At 49.3% G+C, this 18,444-nt stretch overlaps 5 protein-coding genes across 5 annotated transcripts; 3 read left to right on the top strand and 2 right to left on the bottom strand.

Annotated features, from left to right (window-relative positions):
* Positions 1–1,709: 1,709 nt before the first annotated feature.
* PHATRDRAFT_42861 (predicted protein) lies at positions 1,710–3,754 on the top strand. Its single transcript, XM_002177236.1, has 2 exons — positions 1,710–2,153; positions 2,268–3,754. The coding sequence occupies exons 1-2, from the start codon at positions 1,761–1,763 to the stop codon at positions 3,561–3,563; spliced, it is 1,689 nt and encodes a 562-aa protein (XP_002177272.1). The 5' UTR covers positions 1,710–1,760; the 3' UTR covers positions 3,564–3,754.
* A 133-nt stretch (positions 3,755–3,887) lies between these two features.
* PHATRDRAFT_51406 (predicted protein) lies at positions 3,888–4,864 on the bottom strand (the record flags this gene model as incomplete). Its single annotated transcript, XM_002176731.1, has 2 exons — positions 3,888–4,315; positions 4,400–4,864. Coding segments are annotated over 2 exons (893 nt in total), but the record flags the coding sequence as incomplete, so codon positions are not given.
* A 1,131-nt stretch (positions 4,865–5,995) lies between these two features.
* PHATRDRAFT_42858 (predicted protein) lies at positions 5,996–9,534 on the top strand (the record flags this gene model as incomplete). The annotated part of the gene is made up of 2 exons (XM_002177235.1): positions 5,996–7,500; positions 7,584–9,534. The coding sequence occupies exons 1-2, from the start codon at positions 6,134–6,136 to the stop codon at positions 9,532–9,534; spliced, it is 3,318 nt and encodes a 1,105-aa protein (XP_002177271.1). The 5' UTR covers positions 5,996–6,133.
* Positions 9,535–9,570: 36 nt separating this feature from the next.
* Positions 9,571–12,521, bottom strand: PGAM_1 (phosphoglycerate mutase). The gene is made up of 3 exons (XM_002176730.1): positions 11,935–12,521; positions 10,490–11,853; positions 9,571–10,421 (listed from the first exon to the last, which is right to left on the bottom strand). The coding sequence occupies exons 1-3, from the start codon at positions 12,517–12,519 to the stop codon at positions 9,704–9,706; spliced, it is 2,667 nt and encodes an 888-aa protein (XP_002176766.1). The 5' UTR covers positions 12,520–12,521; the 3' UTR covers positions 9,571–9,703.
* Positions 12,522–12,836: 315 nt separating this feature from the next.
* Positions 12,837–18,419, top strand: PHATRDRAFT_42856 (predicted protein). The gene is made up of 7 exons (XM_002177234.1): positions 12,837–13,563; positions 13,665–14,016; positions 14,097–14,646; positions 14,719–14,825; positions 15,302–16,066; positions 16,147–17,983; positions 18,059–18,419. The coding sequence occupies exons 1-7, from the start codon at positions 13,313–13,315 to the stop codon at positions 18,295–18,297; spliced, it is 4,101 nt and encodes a 1,366-aa protein (XP_002177270.1). The 5' UTR covers positions 12,837–13,312; the 3' UTR covers positions 18,298–18,419.
* Positions 18,420–18,444: the final 25 nt, after the last annotated feature.

Raw genomic sequence — 18,444 nt, 5'->3', positions numbered from 1 at the left:
GCCGTCTATACTATCAACAATGGACGATTCTTCACAGAAACTACTACTTTCATCAGTATATAGTTCGCTGTTGCTTTCTAGATCCTCGTCTGGATGATAGGCCTTCCGGTGCACGGTTCCATTCGAATGCTGCCAAAGATTGCCGTCCCGGTCCTGGATCCCCGGTCGGTGCAACCAGACTTCCTGATCCTTGAACCCATCCGGATACGCATCCGCGCCTTTGGGACCGTGTCTGCTCTTGGAGTTTCCGAAACAACTCGTGAGATGCTGTCCCACTGCCAGGGTGTGCGTGGTCAACGCGCGAACGGCGTCATTGTGTGGGGATGGAGTCTGCGTGTTGCTAGTGCTCCATTTTGATTGGCGTTGCTGTAGCTGCTGGGATACTGCTATACTGCGCCGTCCTTCGGGTTCTTTGGGTCTTCTCAGCGTAGGTGTTGCTGCGCATTCCCACTGGGCAACGGAATTAGGCGACGCCTTCTCTTCTTCGCTCCCCAGCATTGTCCCAATGGCCGTCGATGGGTAGTTCGCAATCGTCGGCGGCTGTGGTGAACTAGACGACGAATCCACCCGGTAGTGTGCGGCTTCCCACGAGATTTTTCTGGAAAGGGCGCGTGCGTCGGTCGTGCGGACGTGTGGATCCGGTCGACGCGGTGAGTTGTGACGGGATATGCCGTGGGTGACGAGCGTGGGAGACGTAAGGCTTCGTTCTGTTGACGATTGAAAAGAATGGTTCTGTAGAGCCGTCCTGGCGGCTCCGTCGGTCGATGTCGGCAAAGTGCGCACCATGCTGCAGCGGACGGTCGTTCAATGGAGACGTGAGAGGGGGCGCCGACACTCGACGGATCCTTTGTCAACGAAGGTTGTTTTCGCCGAGTTCTCTCGGTAATGACACCACGACGCACCACAATGATTGTCGGAACGGGATACCGCAAAATCCGGACGGCTGGATTCGCCAGCCGTCTCCGCGCCCCAACACTGGGGTTGCGTCGCTCGCTCGTGTGTGTGACGGGTAGGCGAACGAGACCGATCGCATGAGCTACCGACACGCCGGTCTACATTCGGCAGAGCGCGGGGGCGGCTCCCACAGCTATTGATGTGGGAGCGCGGTTTTCTAGATACATAAAGATTGAGGTCTTCCCATGATGAAGACCGGCGCACCCAGTATGCAACCAGGCGATCCATATCCATATTCAAACACTTTTGCGGAGAGCACTCGCTGTCATCGGAGAGATCATACAAGGGTTCCTACCTATCGGATGTAAACGTCTCTTCTTACTCATGTCAATTTCAAGACCTAAAACCGTTACTCTACGACTCGGCAAGCAGGGATGCCTTCCGTTTATTATCATGCATTGGTAAAGGAACTACCATTATCTGAAAGATAAACTAATAAGAGAGAAATTCCTGCTGGCAGCTTCCACCTTACACGCCTGGCGTCTCCTATTTGTTAAATAGATCTTCATTTATCCCTTCCTAACACTCTTCTTGTCTTACTATTAGATCTTGTTCCCAAAATACTCGGATTTGCCGGTACCGTATTTCGAAGTATAGTTTGATTGACAGTGACTGTGAATTGGCAATGCAAGCACCCAACAGTTACATAGGTGTCGTTGTGACAGTCAGAGATTGTGACGTGTTCCCGTTCCAAAAGTCTGCGGATGTGCTGAATCGTTCTTTGGAAAACACAACATGACCATGAGCGATGGATGACATACGCAGACGGCCACGACAAGCAAAGAGTCCACAAATTTGGCAGGAGAATGAAACCTTTGACGTTGGTGTTATGGGCAGCTAGGTCCGCGACTGTGGTGGCCTTTGTCGTCCCAAAAACGGCCTCGTCCGTGTTCCTGACGCCACATCGGGACGCGACGACGACCACTACACGAGACACTCCGGACCCAGGCACACGACTCGACGCGGAGAAAATTCCCTGGACGTCCGATTTCGACGACTTTCCGAGCGACAACAGCAGTGGCAATAACAACCAGGACGACGACGACGCGCTGGAAACTTCGTTCCGCACTCTGTTTGCGTCCAAGCAAGACAAAGATCGGACCGCCATTCAATCGCGACAGCTCTCGCTCGGAAAAGATTTGGTACTCGAAAACTTTGTGGGAACCTTAGGCTTTGACGAAGTCACCGACTGGGAATATGTACGTTTTCGTTGTCATCATCGCTGACCAGGTGGATACGGGAACTGCACACCGAGCGACTCACTTTCTTTATTTATTTGGTCTCGATTCACTTTCTGTGGTTGGTGTGTGTAGTACTATCCCGAAGAAGACGGCGACGATCGCCGTGTGGTACAGCCTAATCCGTTCGATAGCTCGCAGCCGAAACGCACGCGTACCAGCAGTGGCTCGGTGGTCCGAATTTTTCGGGGAGAGTTGGTCGGACCCCTCGGGGCTCTCGTCTCCGCGCAGGGCAACGACAAACGCGTGTTGGTCAAGGAATACACCGGAACCCTGGCTTTGGCCCTCGCACAGGCCGAACTCGAATGTGTTGCGCAATTGCAGTCCAAACTGGTTGACGAAAACTGGAGCAAGGAAGCGTCGGCACGATCCGTCGCCTCTCGATTAGACAATGGACGATTGGCCTCGCTCGTGCCGAAACTGAAACGCGGCAAGTTTCTGGGAATATTGGGGGAAGTCAATTTGGCCGAGCTCGAGGATGACTGGGATCCCAACGAATTCTACCGAGCCCTCGGGGTCCAACCACCAAAACCGGACGCCATTTGGGTGGTTTCCGAATACGCTGGTCTCGCGTCATTACAAGCCTACACGTCGCAGACACCGCAACAGCGGTGGGCGAGTCTACCACCAGCCAAGGGCTTGTTCGGCAATCTCATTCCACCGGCCCCTTTGCCGTCTTGGGAAGCACGCGCCAAATATATTGTAAACGGTATTTTTCAACAAGCAGTGATGGCCATTGCGGATTTGCACGAAGCTGGATTCGTTCATCGCAGTATCGGACGGTCCAGTTTGCTGCTGGCCAGCACCACCAACAACCCACAGGACGCCAGCTCGGTTTACACTACCACGCCATCGACGTTGACCGTGAAATTGACCGACTTTGGCTTCGCCGGGCCTTACGAAACCGCCGCCATGGATGAGGAATTTGTCTCCCGGGCTCGAACTTTTGGACTTCACTTTCGCAAAGGAGAGACGTCAATTGCCACCACCAACTTTGCACTGGCAGAAGACTTTCACGCCTTGGGATTTGTTGGGCTTGCCTTGATGCTCTCGTGCTTGGCCGAAACGTCAACGTCAAACACCAGTGCGGCCACCACGCAATCTGTCCCAGCCACGGACGAGGATTCTCTTCAACGCTTGTTGGGGGAAATATTTGACAAGGATGTGAAAGGACAATTTCGCGATTATGTGGCTGCCGAAGACTGCTGGGCAAAGGTAGTGGATCTTTTGGACGCTCAAGATGGTGCCGGATGGACTGTGTTGGAGACGCTGGTGTTGGCTCGTGAAAAGGCCGCCTCTCAATCTACAAAAGATTTCGACCAAATCTTTAACATTCGTGGCCTGCTGTCGAATCCATTCTTTCAGCAATAGGCATACTTTACCAGAGGGAACGTGAAGTGCTGTACACCGAACAAGGTCAGCACCAGTACATCGGTATATTCGACATAGTGAAACCGACAAAAAGCAGCACTGCCTTGCAACACTGCGGGCGACGTTACCAACGAAATGGTTGCCATTGTCCTTCTCACCTACGAACTACTAACTCATGAATTTTCATGCATATACATAGCAATTCTACAATAAATTGAATAGCAGGGTGCGTTTGTCATTTTGTAACGAGTTACTGCCTCGCGTTGACGTCTACTAGCACTCGCACCCGCCATCAACAATGACTGGCACGTCTATGCGTCGTGCTCATCCGGAGGCTTCCACTCCAAACATTCTGGCTGACACAATCGAAAGCGCTTATTGAGTGCTCGGTACTCCTCCAACACCGCTTGTTTGACATATACGACATGCTGCCCTTTCCAAACTTTAATCATCTCGAGTTGTTGAAGAGTCGACAGAATATCTTCTTGTTTGATACCGGTCGTTAAAGATAAATCAGCAATGGACAAATCCTGTTGCGGGTCGTGTTCGTACAAAACACTCAACAGGACGTGTGTCCAATACGAACGGTACGAGACCTTACCGAGATCAGATAGGGGCTTTTCGGGGGATCCAGTTTTATTCTCCCGTTTGGATAATTCGTAACTGAGAGAAATGATGAATTTGCCAAATCCCGCTTTTTGGTATGGAGGGAAGGTCAAGATACACGCGAGATTATAGCCTTCCCCCGACACCTTTTTTCGAAAGCAAGCAAAAAGTGCGGGGTGAGTTTTGGTGTGGTCGCACATGAAGCAAGCTTACCAAGAATATCCCCTTACCTTTTCTTTGGAGAAATAGCCGACAATGTGCGAACCATGGTCGTCAACCTTGGCTACCACATAAAAATAAAAGGGGGTTACATCGTAGTACAAGGTCTTGTGATCCAGAAAGAGTTTGGCGAGTAGACACAGCTTTTGACAGTACAACTTGGCATCCTGTCCGTCCAGCTCGTAAACATCCAAGTAGGAAGCATCTTCATCGTTGGGTAGCGGTTGGTGATAAATGCGCTTTCCTGGTGGTTGGCGGGTGGTACAGTGCGCTCGGTGGTGTTTATAGGACGAGACCTTGCGCATGTAGGTGAGACAGTACTCACAGACGTACAGGGTTTTCAGGTTGCTGTAATTCTTAGGAAAGGGACTGTAGTACCAGGCGTCCATAACGTACGGTCCCAACACGAGCGACTCAATGTTTTTGATTTTGGTTGTTTCCTCGTGTTCCCGTTCCCATTCGGCCAGCACCGGATCCGAGCGGTGGTTGCCACCGCCGCCATGCCAGTTGCCGCCCGTCAAAAGAGTCTCATTCGTCGATGCCGTCGGAGCGGAGTCGTCTTCGTGATCGGCTTTGGACGTAGCTGGAGTTGTATTGGCCAAAGATGCACTGCTCCGCCGTCGTCGCGCGGTTTGGGAAACAGGCTCCGGCTCGGCAGCGGCGCCGTCATCGCTCCCCGACTGTGACACCGACTCCGGTGGTTTTTTCGTAGTCGATTGCTGGGATCGTTGCAAGGTATCGAGTTTAAACCGATCCAATGGAACCCATTCATCGAGACGTCTGTCAAGCAATACGGTGGAGTTGGGTGAGCAATCCTCTTGGCACACACACACACACACAAAACACTCGAACATATATATAGAGAGAGAGACTTTAGTGGGGTCTATCGTCAGCATTCTCCAAATTCATGTGAAAGAAGACTACCTATTTGGAAAGGCGCCTCCGCGTCCTTAGCTAAACGTACCGATCTTGATGAAGATAGTGGACGTAGTATTCCCAATCGGAAGCCTGAGTCTGTTTCTTGCGTTTGCGATCGATCGCTCGTCGTTCCACGACGACGGCCGGCAAGGCCGTCCCGTTGCGCCAGGTAACCTGACAAACGTCCTGTGCCTTTAAAGGTTCCATCAGACGAAGAATTCTGCTGCTACCGATGCAACTAGTGTTTGCTGCTGCTACTGTTGTGGTAAGAATCGCTACTGTTGTACAGTTCATCCAGGTCGTGTGGGAACGATCGACCGTTTGCGGAGTGGATCGCGATGGGTACAGTTTATTGTTATCCGCAACATTTTTGGGAACCCGTCGTTCTCGCTATCGTCACGGATTGCCTTGTATACATTAGGTTTAGGTTTTGAAGAACGCGGTCGAACATCATACCTTAGAGTTTCTGCCCTTTGAAAATCAAGGACAAACTACTCGATCCGTTTCACAGCAGTGCTAAGGTTTGCTTGCAGTCCTTTCTCCGGTACTACTACAACTCTAGAATTCAACGCCGAGGTCTTTCAGGATTGCTTTGTTGTTAATCCGTACTATTATTAGTTAACAGTGAATTTTGTAACAAAGCTCGCCCGTTTGATCCAACCAGACTATTTTTTCTTTGCTTGGATACACAGTAAATCATCCTCTACCAAGAATCAGTACAGTGCCAAAGATCTCTCTGTAGCATTCCAAGCGAGCTCCTTCAACCTATACACAACTGCAGTTGTTGTTGTTAGATTGCATTCACAAACGCGAACGCGAATAACAGCATGGTGGATGGCCAACGGGAAGTCTCGTACCGCCCGACCCCGACGGGCAGTCCGTCGCGTTCCGGACCTCCCAGTATGACGGTCCGAGCCCGTCGACGCCGCGAAGAATCCGTACGTCGTTTGGTTGCCGATATGCAAGCTCGTCGAGGAGAAGACGAAACGCACGAATGGTTGGTCGCTTCCACAATCGCGACGGCCCTAGAACAAGGATTGGACCGAGAGTTGCACACGGAATTGGTGCAAGAAACAAAAGACAACGCCTCCCGGATTGGCCAAATCTGTCACGATCACGCCAACGTCTTCCTCTCCAGTGTTGCTCAAGTAGCGGCTTTGGGCGAGCCTTCGGCGCAGCTGGCGCAGGGATTAGAAGAAGCTTACCAGACGCTGGAATCGCAAACGGCCGGACCCCTGCAACAAGCCGTGGATCAACACAAACAAGCCCACAAATCCCTGACGCAGGCCAAAGCACTTTCGGAAACGCTCGTGGCTTGTCAGCTTCTCGCGACGCAACTCGAAAAAGCCCGTAAACAGGCGTTGCTGGGACGTCCCCGGGCCGCACTGGCGGCCGTCGATCAAGCCCGCACCGTTCTAACACAACCACTCCTCGTGGACGCGAGTTTGAATCAAAATAAAGAAACACGATTGACGCTGGAACAAACCCCGCTTGGGCGTCGCGCCCAAATTGTTCTACCCAAGCTCGAAACCGAAGTCCTGCAAGCCGCTCGGCGGGCCTGGAATCGTTGGTGGGTACAACTCCGCAATGGCGAACAAGCGAAGGCTGGTAAGGCTGTACTCCGACAGGTGGGTCACGCCGTTGCCACGGGTCCGTCGCAGCTAAGTCTTGGGGGTAATCTGCCCTCGAGCTACGTCTGGCGGGCCCAGACTGCTCATAATCTCGTATCTCGGGTGGATCAGAAAACGTCCGTCGCCCGCGCGGCACGGGCGGCCTACTGGTTGGACCGGGACGCCGCTAAGGAAGCGCAACGCATCGCCACAATCACTTCTCACGGACTAGCCCGCAAACTCGAATCGATCGCCGCCTGTCTCGGATGGTACCGTTGCTGGGATGCCTCGGCTTCGCTGCTTTTGGATTTGTCGGAGTTCAACGGGACGGACGCGGAAGGCAACTTGTTGGTGGGGAGTGGCTCTCGACACGGATCCCGACACGGATTGGCGGGATCGCGTCACGGTTTGCGGGGGTCACGACACGGAAAAGCCCGATCGCTGGGTTTTCGGTCCACAGCGTCGCGCTCCCAAACTACCGCTCCGAGCACGCTGAGTGGTGCTGCGTCAGGGACCAATGTGGCTACCGGCAAATGGGCCGAAGTATTGCTTCCGGCAGTGTTACTTTCGCAAACACCCTCCCGGTATGTCTCTCCTATACAATTGCTGATGCGCGATGCTTTCTCTTTTTGTTTGCTAACTCGATGCGATATTACTATAAAAATAGCCGTGAGGAAGACGAAATCCTCATGTCCCTTCCTGAATCGGTACACCCTGTAAGACGGGCAGAATTAGCGTATCGTCTCTTGGGTCGGACGGACGAGTTTGTGCAGTACTATGAACAGAATCGCTTTAATGGTGGTGCCGAGGACGCAGAAAGCGAGCGATCGGCACTCTCTGCGCTTACAGGCGACGACATCACCTTGGGATCTGATCGTACGTTCTTCAGCAAGACCCTACCAACCTTGTGCGCTTCGATTGTCGGATTTACCGCCGTCGAAGCGGCCTTGGAAGTCGGGACGTTCGCTGGAGATGAAGAGGAAAACACTGAAGAAAGCAAAGAATCACGAGCGTTTGCCGCGGTTTCTCGTTCGCCTGCTGCAGCGACAGGTAGCACGACCTTGACAGCCAGTCGACTACGGGAATCTTCCGAACGCTATGAACGAGCCCTGACGAGCGAGCTGGGTGATTTGATTCGCGAGCGTGCCAAGCGTAGCAATCTAGGTGAACTGGTCCGCTCCTCAATTCTCATGTCGAGCTTCCGTTCATCTCTCAAAGTAGTCCATCCGAGTTCGTCTTCCCGTCGGCACGACAAGGACCTACTGGCTTTGGACACGGAAATCCTCCTAAGAGCCCTCAAAATTTCGCAAGATGAACAGCTCCGCGCAACTACTGCAATTGTGGCGGAGGATCGCAAGGTCCCCATGCTAGTAGCGGATTCTTCTGCTGCTCAAAAAGGAAGATCCATGCAGCAACCCACATCGGGAATCCCCGACCCCGAAGAAATTGGCTTGCCTTTTGGTTTGAACCAAATGAAGCAGCAACCTACAAAATCCAGTTTGCAGTTTCAAGAACAATCTCAAGCATCTTTCAATCGATCGGCCGTCGACCAAGCTTACACCTTTTCCGACTCCTTACCTACTGTGATTCGGTCCTTGCACGCCCGAGCCATTGCTATGGTTGTATTTGCTCTGAGTCAGGAGGAGTTGGGTCAATCCTTTTCTGCAAAGAAGGGAAGTAATGCGGCCGGATACGTCTTGGATGCCATTGGCGAGTTTGTCAACGTGACATCTGTTGGCATGAAGGACAGTGATAATGTCGTGGACGAAGGATCCGTCGAAAAGGCCGTACAAATTATGGCCAATATTGCTGCTCTGCAGCATTGTCTTCCTCGCTTTCTAGGTACTATTCTCCGAGGCATGTGTCATATAGGAATGATTAAAGCTGAGGAATTGGACGAAACGTTTGTGTACGCTGAAATGACGCTCAAGTCAGCTGACAAAGCTTGCGACGCGCAGATGGGTAGCACGTACAGTTTGGTCTATGAGATTTGCCGTAACAAGATTGATTCGCACATCAACTATGCCTTGGAAAACTTCAACTGGGTCGCAAAATCGGTGCGTGATATGCCGAACGCCTATTGCGAAGGGCTGATCGGGTACATGCGATCCGTTTTCAATTCGTTGGGTCCAATGGACGAAGGATCTAGGGCTGGACTCCATTTTTCATGCTGTGGTCATGTTTCGGAACGTCTTGTCAAGTTGTTAGCTGGAAAACCCGGTGATACCGCCACATTCGACGACTCTGGTCTACCGCCAATCGCACGCATTGATGCCTTTGGTATAAAAAATTTGGCGTTGGACTGCGATGAGTTGGAAAAGTTTGCCGATTCAACGGCCATTCCTCAGTTGCGCGACTGTTTCAACGAGCTTCGAGTGCTGACTTCTGTGATGCTGGACAAGGACCTTCCTATGCTTGTTATGCCAGAGAATGTAGCTCAACGTCGACGAAAATACCCTATTCTGAGTATGGACAAGGTTGGTAACATTTTGGAAAAGTACGTAGGCACTGGGTTGGGTGACAAACTTATGGGAGGCTCTCGCAAAGTGGATATTCTTTTTATTGACAAAAAAGAAGTTCAACAACTGATCAAAATTGTGCGATCACAGGGTATTTAAGATATAGAAGAGTGTGTTTTGAAATCTTTGTGAATAAAAGGAAGGGTCAAGCTGCAGATCTGTTACTCGTGATTGTTGTCATCCAGCCAAAGATCAGTCCAGCTTTATGCGAAGTCGTTTCGCAATGGATGATAAAACCTTCCATACAAATGCGAAGCTACTGCACATCCTATTCAGCGAGGACAGCTTCGTTACGTGATACAATTTGCTTCTTGATAGCCGCAATAGTAGCATGATCATCGTTCGTTAGGACGAATCGTTCATCAGTGGCAAACCGAATATCGCACTCTTCGTCTGGATTTCCGTCTTCGTCCTCGCACGGTCTAAAGAGATAACTTGCCGCCTTCCCAAAGTTGTGGACTTCCAATGGATCGCGCCCGGTGCCATCATCTAGCAGCTTCACGCACTTTGACCGCAAATCGAATACAAGAGGAAGGCCGTTAGGGATCTCAAGCTCTGTAATCTTGTCTTCAGGTATCTCACAAAGGTGCATAAGCAAACCGCGAATTGCGTTCTCACTACTAGAAATCAATACACGTTTACCTTGATCAATGGCCTCTGGAACAATTCGCTCGGTAAAGAACGGAATGGTTCTATCCATGCAATTCTTTAAGGATTCCGATTTCGGCAATTTCCGGTGCAGCGTTGGTCTACCCTTTTCGATACTGCGAATAATACTTTCACTAGCAGAATATCGAATATCGTTTAAGTACTTTTCGTACCGCGGATCGTTCCCAGGATAGTGCTGAGAGAAAGATGATACAGGCGGAGGAGGGTCCTTATATCCCCGACGCCATTTCTTAAACTGAGTGGGACCATGGCGTTGACGCACCATTTGCTTTGACAAGCCAGTCAATTTCCCGTACATCCTTTCATTCAATCGCCATCTAATACAGCAGAAACAAGTCAGGTCGCTTATTGCGCAGGAAGTACTTTCGCACAAAAGAGAACTTACGTTTTCACAATCGGCAACCACAAGGCATCCATTTCATCGATCACGTGCCACGCAGTTTCAATTGCTCGAGACAGCCAGCTTGTGTAGACAACATCAAACTCAAAACCGTGTGCTTTGAGAAGACGACCGGCTTCGCGCGCTTCATCGACACCTTCCCTAGCTAGAGGGGCATCTTCCCAGCCTGTAAATAGACCCAGTTTGTTGTGTTCCGTCTTGCCGTGACGAATTATGACAATCACAGCGTCCCGGCGAACGGGTACGCTGCCCATACCAGGAATCATGTAAGCGCTTGGAAATGAGGTGATACAGGGTTGATTTCTTACCATGTTTGCCACAACCTCGTTCTCAGACGGTACATCTTCCAGATCATCTACATGCTTCATATCTTTATTTTCGTGAAAGTCGACTGTGTCCGGATCAAAGGGTTCTCCAGATTTCACACTGTTCATCCCCTTGGCCCAGATAGAATCTTGCCATTGCATCGGTTTGCCTTCATTCCCATCATTCCCGTCGTCTTCATGTGGAGCGTCCGGATCGATGAATTGACCTGCCCATTCGTTCATTTCTCGCTCTGCTTGTAGTTTAAACAAGCTCCGCTCCAAAGAAGTCATCGATGTCTCTTTTGCCATGGTTGGGTTATAACCTGGGACTTGTTTTGACCACTCCTCTTCCCGAGCAAGAGCTTCTTTAAGTAACCCGGGTTGCTCAAGAAACAATCCCTTCATGTGAATCTGACTTTTGGTCTGTCGATCACCTTCTGGAGGAATTGACTTCATGTTTTCATCAAATTTGTAAATGATTGGAATACCTGTTGGAATCGCAACCTCTCGGATATCCTCGTCGCTGACACCATCGATTGTTTTGACAAGCCCCCTCAGTGTATTGGCATGCGCTACCACCATGACATTCCGACCTTTGCGCAGTTCGTACATGATTTTATCTTCCCAAACTGGTGCTGTGCGTTCCATACAATCCATGAGTGATTCCGTCATCGGTATTTGATCAGACGACAAGTCCGCATATTTGCGATCCTTGCCCGGCCAAAACGGATGAGTTGGTGTCAAGGCCGGAGGCCGCGACTTCAAAGAGCCTCGCCATTCCTGCACAATACTGGAACCGAGCTGCTCGGCGGTTTCTTTTTTGCTCAGACCCGTTAGAGCTCCGTACATGCGTTCATTCAGTCGCCAACTTTTAAAGACAGGCAAATATACCTCCTCAAGTTCTTGCAAAATAATCCAGACGGATCGGATTGCTCGCTTCAAACGGGACGTAAAGACCACATCAATCTCGTACCCACCTTCCAACAACAATCGTGCAGCGTGCTCGACTTCTCGCAAGCCGAGTTCTGATAAATCAGGATCCGCCTACATCAATAAAAACCAGACAACACAGACACATGAGATTTTGCAATGATATCCGCGATCTTGTCATCCCAAATCACTCACCCACCCCGTAAAAGTTTTGTTGGAATTCCACACGGATTGTCCGTGGCGAATCAAAATCAATGTCCCTGGCTGGGGAGGCTTCCAAAGCACGTTTTTGGCCACCGAAATGGGTAATCGTAGCAAGTGTTTCCAAAGTGGACGCCTTTGACGTCGCATGTCGCGCCATCCATCCTCATTTTCGTCGCCATCACGCTTAGCAATAACAAACGATCGGCGTTGTCCGAAGAGCGCTTCCACGAATGTTCCCCGTTCACGCAACATGGTATGGTATCGATTTAGATCAGTATTGTAACCATTCATGCTGTTGTAATCGCTTGACAGAAAGGCGCCTTCCTTTTCTTCATTCGCTGCATCGACACCTTCGTCCAGAGCGGAAGACACTTTGATCCATTTCCCTTCCAAACCATCCGACTCGTTGGCTTTGCTATGCAGATGAAGCAACCCAGCCGAATTCGTGGAAGATCGAGTCGAAATTACAGTGAATGGGGATCGGCGAGGAAGAAAAACTAGGAGCGCCTCACACCCGCTAACTATCAGCAAGACTGCCATAGTTAGGGTTAACTTCCGCATTGTGATTGCGTCCATTGCCATGATGACCAAGACAATAAACTAACTGTAAGGCACACTACGGGAAGATACCTCGAAGTCGCTCAGCGGCCCAGCATTATTTATCAAACAAAACCAGGGCCCAACTTGCAGTAATTTTGTCCTCGCCTGGTCGGCTGTCGCGGGCGAAATAGCCACCGGATCCGTGTCCATTCGAGTCGGGAAGAAAATCGTCATACATTGAGGAAAGATGGACAGTCGTTACTACGTTGTCCTGTCTTGGGCTTGTTTGGGCGGCGGGCACGTGTACGATTCATGACTACCTGTTTCAGATATGTTTTTACTGTGAGATGGTAATAAATGTAGACAGGAAACGATCTGTAAAGCTGATATAAATGCGGTGTAATCATATGCATATGCACGCTCGTATACTGACTTTCTTCGCCGTTCCTATTCCAGATGAGCATTGGGCCCAGGAAATCAATCCGTACATACAACGACACACTTACACTTAGGAAATAGTATGGCTGCAAGGATTTTGACCAATATTTTCACATATTGCCTCTTTCCAAACACCACATCTGAACTCTTTTTGTAGAATTCGACCATTGACTGTGGTGAACATTGCCGATCATCCTTTGAAAAAGCGTGATACAGTCCCCGACTCATCTGCTCGATAGCAGGAAGGCGATCTCCTCTGACGAAAGTGATCTACGTACGTTTTGATATTGTAGAAGAGAGAACATTAATTGACTGCGATTGTACTCAGATCACTACTATTCGACAAAGAAAGACTCACTTTGAAGAGTCCTACCTTAGAATAAGAAAAGAAATGAAGACTGAAAATGGAAGAAAGCTGAACAGCTGGTATGTTCTGTTCTGTTTTGTGTCATCTACAATGGCTGAGTACACCTACTATGATAACGAAGGATATCAAGAAGGATACAACACCAGCCATACGATCACCGGAGGTGACGGCATGGAATATTACAGCAATACCAGCAATAGTGCTACCAACAGTTCGGGAGGTGACATTGATTATTGGACCAACTACGCCATCTTCCCTAAGCGATGCATAGTTTAGTAAGTTTCTTCGACCGGTGGCAACTCCGTTCACTTGTCCTCCTTCTTTTTGCCGCTCTATCTCACCTTTCCCGCACTGCCTTGTCCTCATCCTTGTGTAGCAAAAAGACAGACTACATCATGTACGAAATGTTTGATCAGCAATATTGCCAAGAAGAAAACCGATTGGGAACCTACATTTCGCGCGTTCCTGACTACATGACGGGCCATCTGCAACAATTGGCCGAACAGATGTCGGATCTAGGTGTCGACGACTACACCAAACCAGAGGTGGCGCAGTACATTGAATGTACACCTTTTCAAATCCAAGGCGCCTATTACTATTTCCAGATTGGGTGCGCCGATGGCGTCACTCAAAAGCTTGCTGTAAATATTTACTCCGACAATACGTGCTCAAAGAAATCAACTGTGGACGGCTTCGATGATTCTGTCATTGACGTTTCGGCTTTGAATGTAAGCAGATGCAGTTTTTTTGTCCTGGCGACGGATTGGCTTGTTGTGTTGCTTAATGGCAGTCTATTTATTCCCAACAGATTCCTTTCAAACAATGCCAAACGTGTGTTAACTGGGTAAACGTGGATGGGGCTGACGATCAATTCTACATCAAGCGTCAACAAAATGCTCCTCTTTGTAAGACTGCTTGGACGTACAAGAAGCATTGTGGGCGCCAATGTCAATCCGTTGGTCGCAATGCGGAAGTCGAAGGCTGGAATGCTTCAGATAAAATTCTAATATCGGTGCTTTCCTCTTTTGCTCTCATTCTGCTTGGATCAATTGCCTTCCGGAGACAGAAGATGCCCAACAAGGATATACTCTTGGAACAAGCATTTATAAACTCAGCGGGACTTCGGCAATCACAGATTTTTGTCATTATCATCATCGTCATGGCAGTTATCGCAGTCCTCATCATGCTGGGTTTGAAGGACGCGACCTGGGCTTTGCTACTGGTATTGAATACTGCTCTGTTTGCTTACCTTATGAAGCTGACACTGGAAAGCAGTGTCAATACCGGAGAAATTATCATCGGACCAGATGGCACTATTCTACGCAAAGATTCCGACGATTCTTCCATAGAGAGTACAAGTAACCCCAACAATGGTACCTACATGTTGCCAACGTTGACATGATCGAATTGTGTACTTAAATGACATTTAGGTTTTGTGCCCTCGACTGACGCAATACCTCGTGGACCTGTCGATCCTTTTGTCCTCGCTCGTTCCCCTCTTGTTTCTGTCATTAAGTTAAACAAGGCGTCGTGCAAAGTCTATAGTAGTTGAAAACGGCTAAAGAGTGAAATATTCAATAGGCATGCTTTCCTAAGACGGAATAATTGGTATTTGATAAATTTTCATCTCGGCTGAAAATCCCTGCTGTTGGTCTTGGCCATAGGGCTCGAATTTGTTCCGCACTCATGTTTTTTTTATTGCTGTGCACACAGAGTCATATAAGACAAGCATCTGATCCTCTCTATACTATCAATTGATTGTAAAAAGTTTCATGTCTATTAGAATACTGCAACTTTGTTTGCAACATTGTGTGTTTCATCCGAGCAACATTGCCTAGCGCGAGGAATTGAATCAATTTTTTTGCTGACTGTGATTGTCTCGCTTGGTTATTAGATTGAACCGCAGCAGTGTTGATCGATCCAAAGGAAGAGCTTTCCGACTCAGTATCAACCACACTCCCTTTAGCGAAAGCTTCGTTGGTTGTTTCCATACTGTCGCATTCACATCAACAGGAAAACGCCTTGGTGACGCCGCTCTTGCGGTCAGATCATCATCACGAACTGAGTCTACAAGCAAATTCCGAGGCTTCCGGCCACGTCGCCGAAGCCGATATCGAAGGGGAAGAGGTTGGAGGTACCAGCATGAGCAGCACTTACCATGATCCCCGATTTATTCGAAATCCAGTTATTCGGGGACTACTGCTGCGTTTGCTGCGTATGCAATCAGCGGCCGATTCCTTACCACACCTAGTTCAAATGATCGTGTCGAATGGAAAGATTACAACTGTATCATTCGTTGCTCTCTATCTCGTGTGTTTAGTCCTTTGGCTACCTTTCTGGCTGCTTGCTTTGCTAGTCACGGAATGGGGCGTCTATGCGCTGTCTGTTGCGGGAGGGTATTTCATTGGACGATGTATTATTCGCATGATTGCTTTTCCTGGGGCTTCCCGAAAAGTCAGTACCGATATTGAGAAAGAATTTGCCAAATACTCAGTCCGTATGTTGCAGTCCGGTGTCCAAAGCTTCGCGGAAGTCGCTTCGATCATGTCAGCCAATCCGAACCATCCCCAACGAGTGAGTGTTTTGAAGGGGTACACACTGCCGTCTCTTTGGAGTAGGGCCAAAACCTATCGAAACCGTGTGTTGGGAGTATACTTGGAAGTTCTTTTGCACATTTACCAACAGGCACCAGAATCATCTACTGGGGCACAAAGAGGATTCACAAAGTATGGCAACAACGTTTTATCTGGAGATATTGGGAACATTGCCGGACTATCGGTAAGTTTTCACGTTGTCTGCGCTGCAATTGTGTTCGTTATTCTCAAAATAGATAAAAATGCTTCTACTCTATCCTGTAGGCCCAAGCCCAAAATGATGGGCTTGGTCTCATTGAACAACTCAAAACGGTACTGGCTTTGGTGGACACTTTGGAAGAGCAAGCGCATACGTTCCTTGAAGGTAGAGCAGCTGTTGTAACGCCAAATGATCTTCCGGAAGATGCACGCCGGACGGCGCAACATCTTTTGGCCCGGTCTCAGGAGCTTACCAATTTCGTCTCGTCCTTAAAACCTCCATCTGATAGCAGCAATGAAGACATAGAGGATGAATCAGAAGAAGACTTAACGGTTGACGCAGTACGCAGAAAACTAGAAAGGCAGCATGGTTCCACAAGAGAGGCTATTAAAAAAGGAATTGCTTCTGTTATCCCCCTGTTGGACCCCCCACCCCACAACTCAATATTCTCGTTTGATTTACAACGTGGTTGCATGTTGAGTCGCTATCGAGGTGCTCGCCAGCTTTGGGTGCGTCGTCCTAGCGGCGGCATGTTGGATGTTTTGCATTTTCCCGCTCGCGATCGTTGTGCGGATACTCAGCGGAACTCCAAAGCACTTCTTTACTGCAATCCTAACGCAGGTTTAGTTGAAGTAGCAGCCGGGATGAGCCTAGTTGGTGGGAACGTGCCGTCAAATGAGGGTAATGAACAAGCATCCGATGGGAGCTGGGTGGACTTTTACACCTCCGTCGGCATAGATGTCTATGTCTTCAACTATGCAGGATATGGACGAAGCTTTGGGTCGACAACATGCCTAAAAGGGAACAGCGCGATCGATAGCTATACTCCCGGTATCCTACCCCGATTGATTCGAATTATTCGCTCTACATTTTTAACGTTCACGCCAAATCCAGACACTCTCCGCGATGACGGGTTTGCCGTTGCGGTACACTTGCTCAAGGAAGTGGGTATAAAACAGCTTATAATCCATGGAGAGAGCATTGGTGGGATGGCTGCATCAAGTACCGCTCGTCGAGTCTCCCACGAGCCGGAGCTACAGGATAAGCTGGCTCTTCTGATTTGCGATCGAACGTTTTGCAACTTGGAGGCTGTAGCTCAGCGTCTCGTCGGAGGGTGGACAGGAAATGCGATTCGGATGTTAGCACCTTTCTGGAGTACAGATGTAGCGGGCGACTTTTTCGCAACAAACTGCCCCAAAATTGTTGCCAATGATGCAGCCGATGCAATTATTTCTAATGAAGCAAGCCTGAAGTCTGGAATTTCGCTTTGGAAAGAATTGCATCGCGGAATCGCTTCCACAAAGGGAATTGGTTGGATGACGGAAGCACCCTTACAGTACAGAATGGCCGATTGGGAGAATGTCTGTGTGAATGATTCGAAGTACGTTACAGCACCAGGAGTACTTCGATCTCAAGCACCGACATGGCCTCACGACAAGCACATATCCGTCGAGGAGGCTTTTCATTTTGCGGCATGCTGTAAACGGATTGGAAAGTACGCTAAGGCTTTCAGGAAAGGCTCGGAGGGTGGCGATTTGAGTGGTTTGCACCCCGGCTCTAGGCGTGCTCTAATGGAAGCATGGCAGTCTCTGGCATGTCTCGACGGTCTCACTGGAGCACCGCTCGGTGTTGCTGTCAAACAAGGGTTCGATACGACGGTAGCTTGGCTATGTTCTTTTCTGATTTTCGGTGCTCAATCAATTGTAGCTGTCGCTGAGCGACGCACGGAGGGTGACGTTGGGCTTCGGGAGCAGCTAGCAATTGTCCCCTCTGACTTTGATTCCCGACCAGCCGGCTTTGCAGCTGCAGAAGAGGGAGGCATGGTGCATCCGAAACCACTTCCAGAAGTTATTGAATCCCTTTTGTCATTTCAAGAATCAGGAGATCCTTCCCTCAGAGACTGTAAGTTGTGACTGTCGTTTCGATTTAGCTACAGGGCTATCCCTTATCTAACCTAAGTGTATTCCTCTCTTCCAGTGTCCCATGAATTTCAGTTTGTTGTTGGCGTTCTTAAGTATTTGCAAGGCCGCCTGTCGGCATCCACGAGTATTGAAGCTGCGCAAAAAAGCCGAAAATTGCAAGTTTTTAAGGAAGGTGTTGGCTTCTTGTTGAACCTACATTGTGGACACAATAATCCCTTTTCCAAGGAGGAACAACTGCAGCTGAAAGGACTTTTGGATAGGGCCATCGGAGTGAAAGGAGGTGGATTGGTGTAGTCTTTGCATTTACCAGAAAATACAGTAAGCCATACTTCACGCTGGCTTTCGGAAACGAGTTTGAGATGTACACCGTTTTTGGCTGGCTTACAGTTATTACAAATCGTTCACAACACGCGTTTGCCTTTGTTTGTAACCAGCAGGGAC

Source organism: Phaeodactylum tricornutum, chromosome 1 (assembly GCF_000150955.2).
Source record: "Phaeodactylum tricornutum CCAP 1055/1 chromosome 1, whole genome shotgun sequence".
In the NCBI taxonomy this organism is placed as follows: Eukaryota; Bacillariophyta; class Bacillariophyceae; order Surirellales; family Neidiaceae; genus Phaeodactylum; species Phaeodactylum tricornutum.
This window is presented reverse-complemented; position numbering and strand designations above follow the sequence as displayed.

Coding starts and splice junctions, on each gene's coding strand:
- PHATRDRAFT_42856 (XM_002177234.1), top strand. CDS start 13,313: ATGAAGACTGAAAATGGAAGAAAGCTGAACAGCTGGTATGTTCTGTTC. Junction 14,826..15,301: donor TAAACAAGGCGTCGTGCAAA/GTCTATAGTAGT, acceptor TCACATCAACAG/GAAAACGCCTTGGTGACGCC. Junction 16,067..16,146: donor GGAACATTGCCGGACTATCG/GTAAGTTTTCAC, acceptor TCTATCCTGTAG/GCCCAAGCCCAAAATGATGG.
- PGAM_1 (XM_002176730.1), bottom strand. CDS start 12,519: ATGGACGCAATCACAATGCGGAAGTTAACCCTAACTATGGCAGTCTTG. Junction 11,854..11,934: donor ACAAAACTTTTACGGGGTGG/GTGAGTGATTTG, acceptor TTATTGATGTAG/GCGGATCCTGATTTATCAGA. Junction 10,422..10,489: donor TGGTTGCCGATTGTGAAAAC/GTAAGTTCTCTT, acceptor CTGCTGTATTAG/ATGGCGATTGAATGAAAGGA.
- PHATRDRAFT_42861 (XM_002177236.1), top strand. CDS start 1,761: ATGAAACCTTTGACGTTGGTGTTATGGGCAGCTAGGTCCGCGACTGTG. Junction 2,154..2,267: donor AAGTCACCGACTGGGAATAT/GTACGTTTTCGT, acceptor TGGTGTGTGTAG/TACTATCCCGAAGAAGACGG.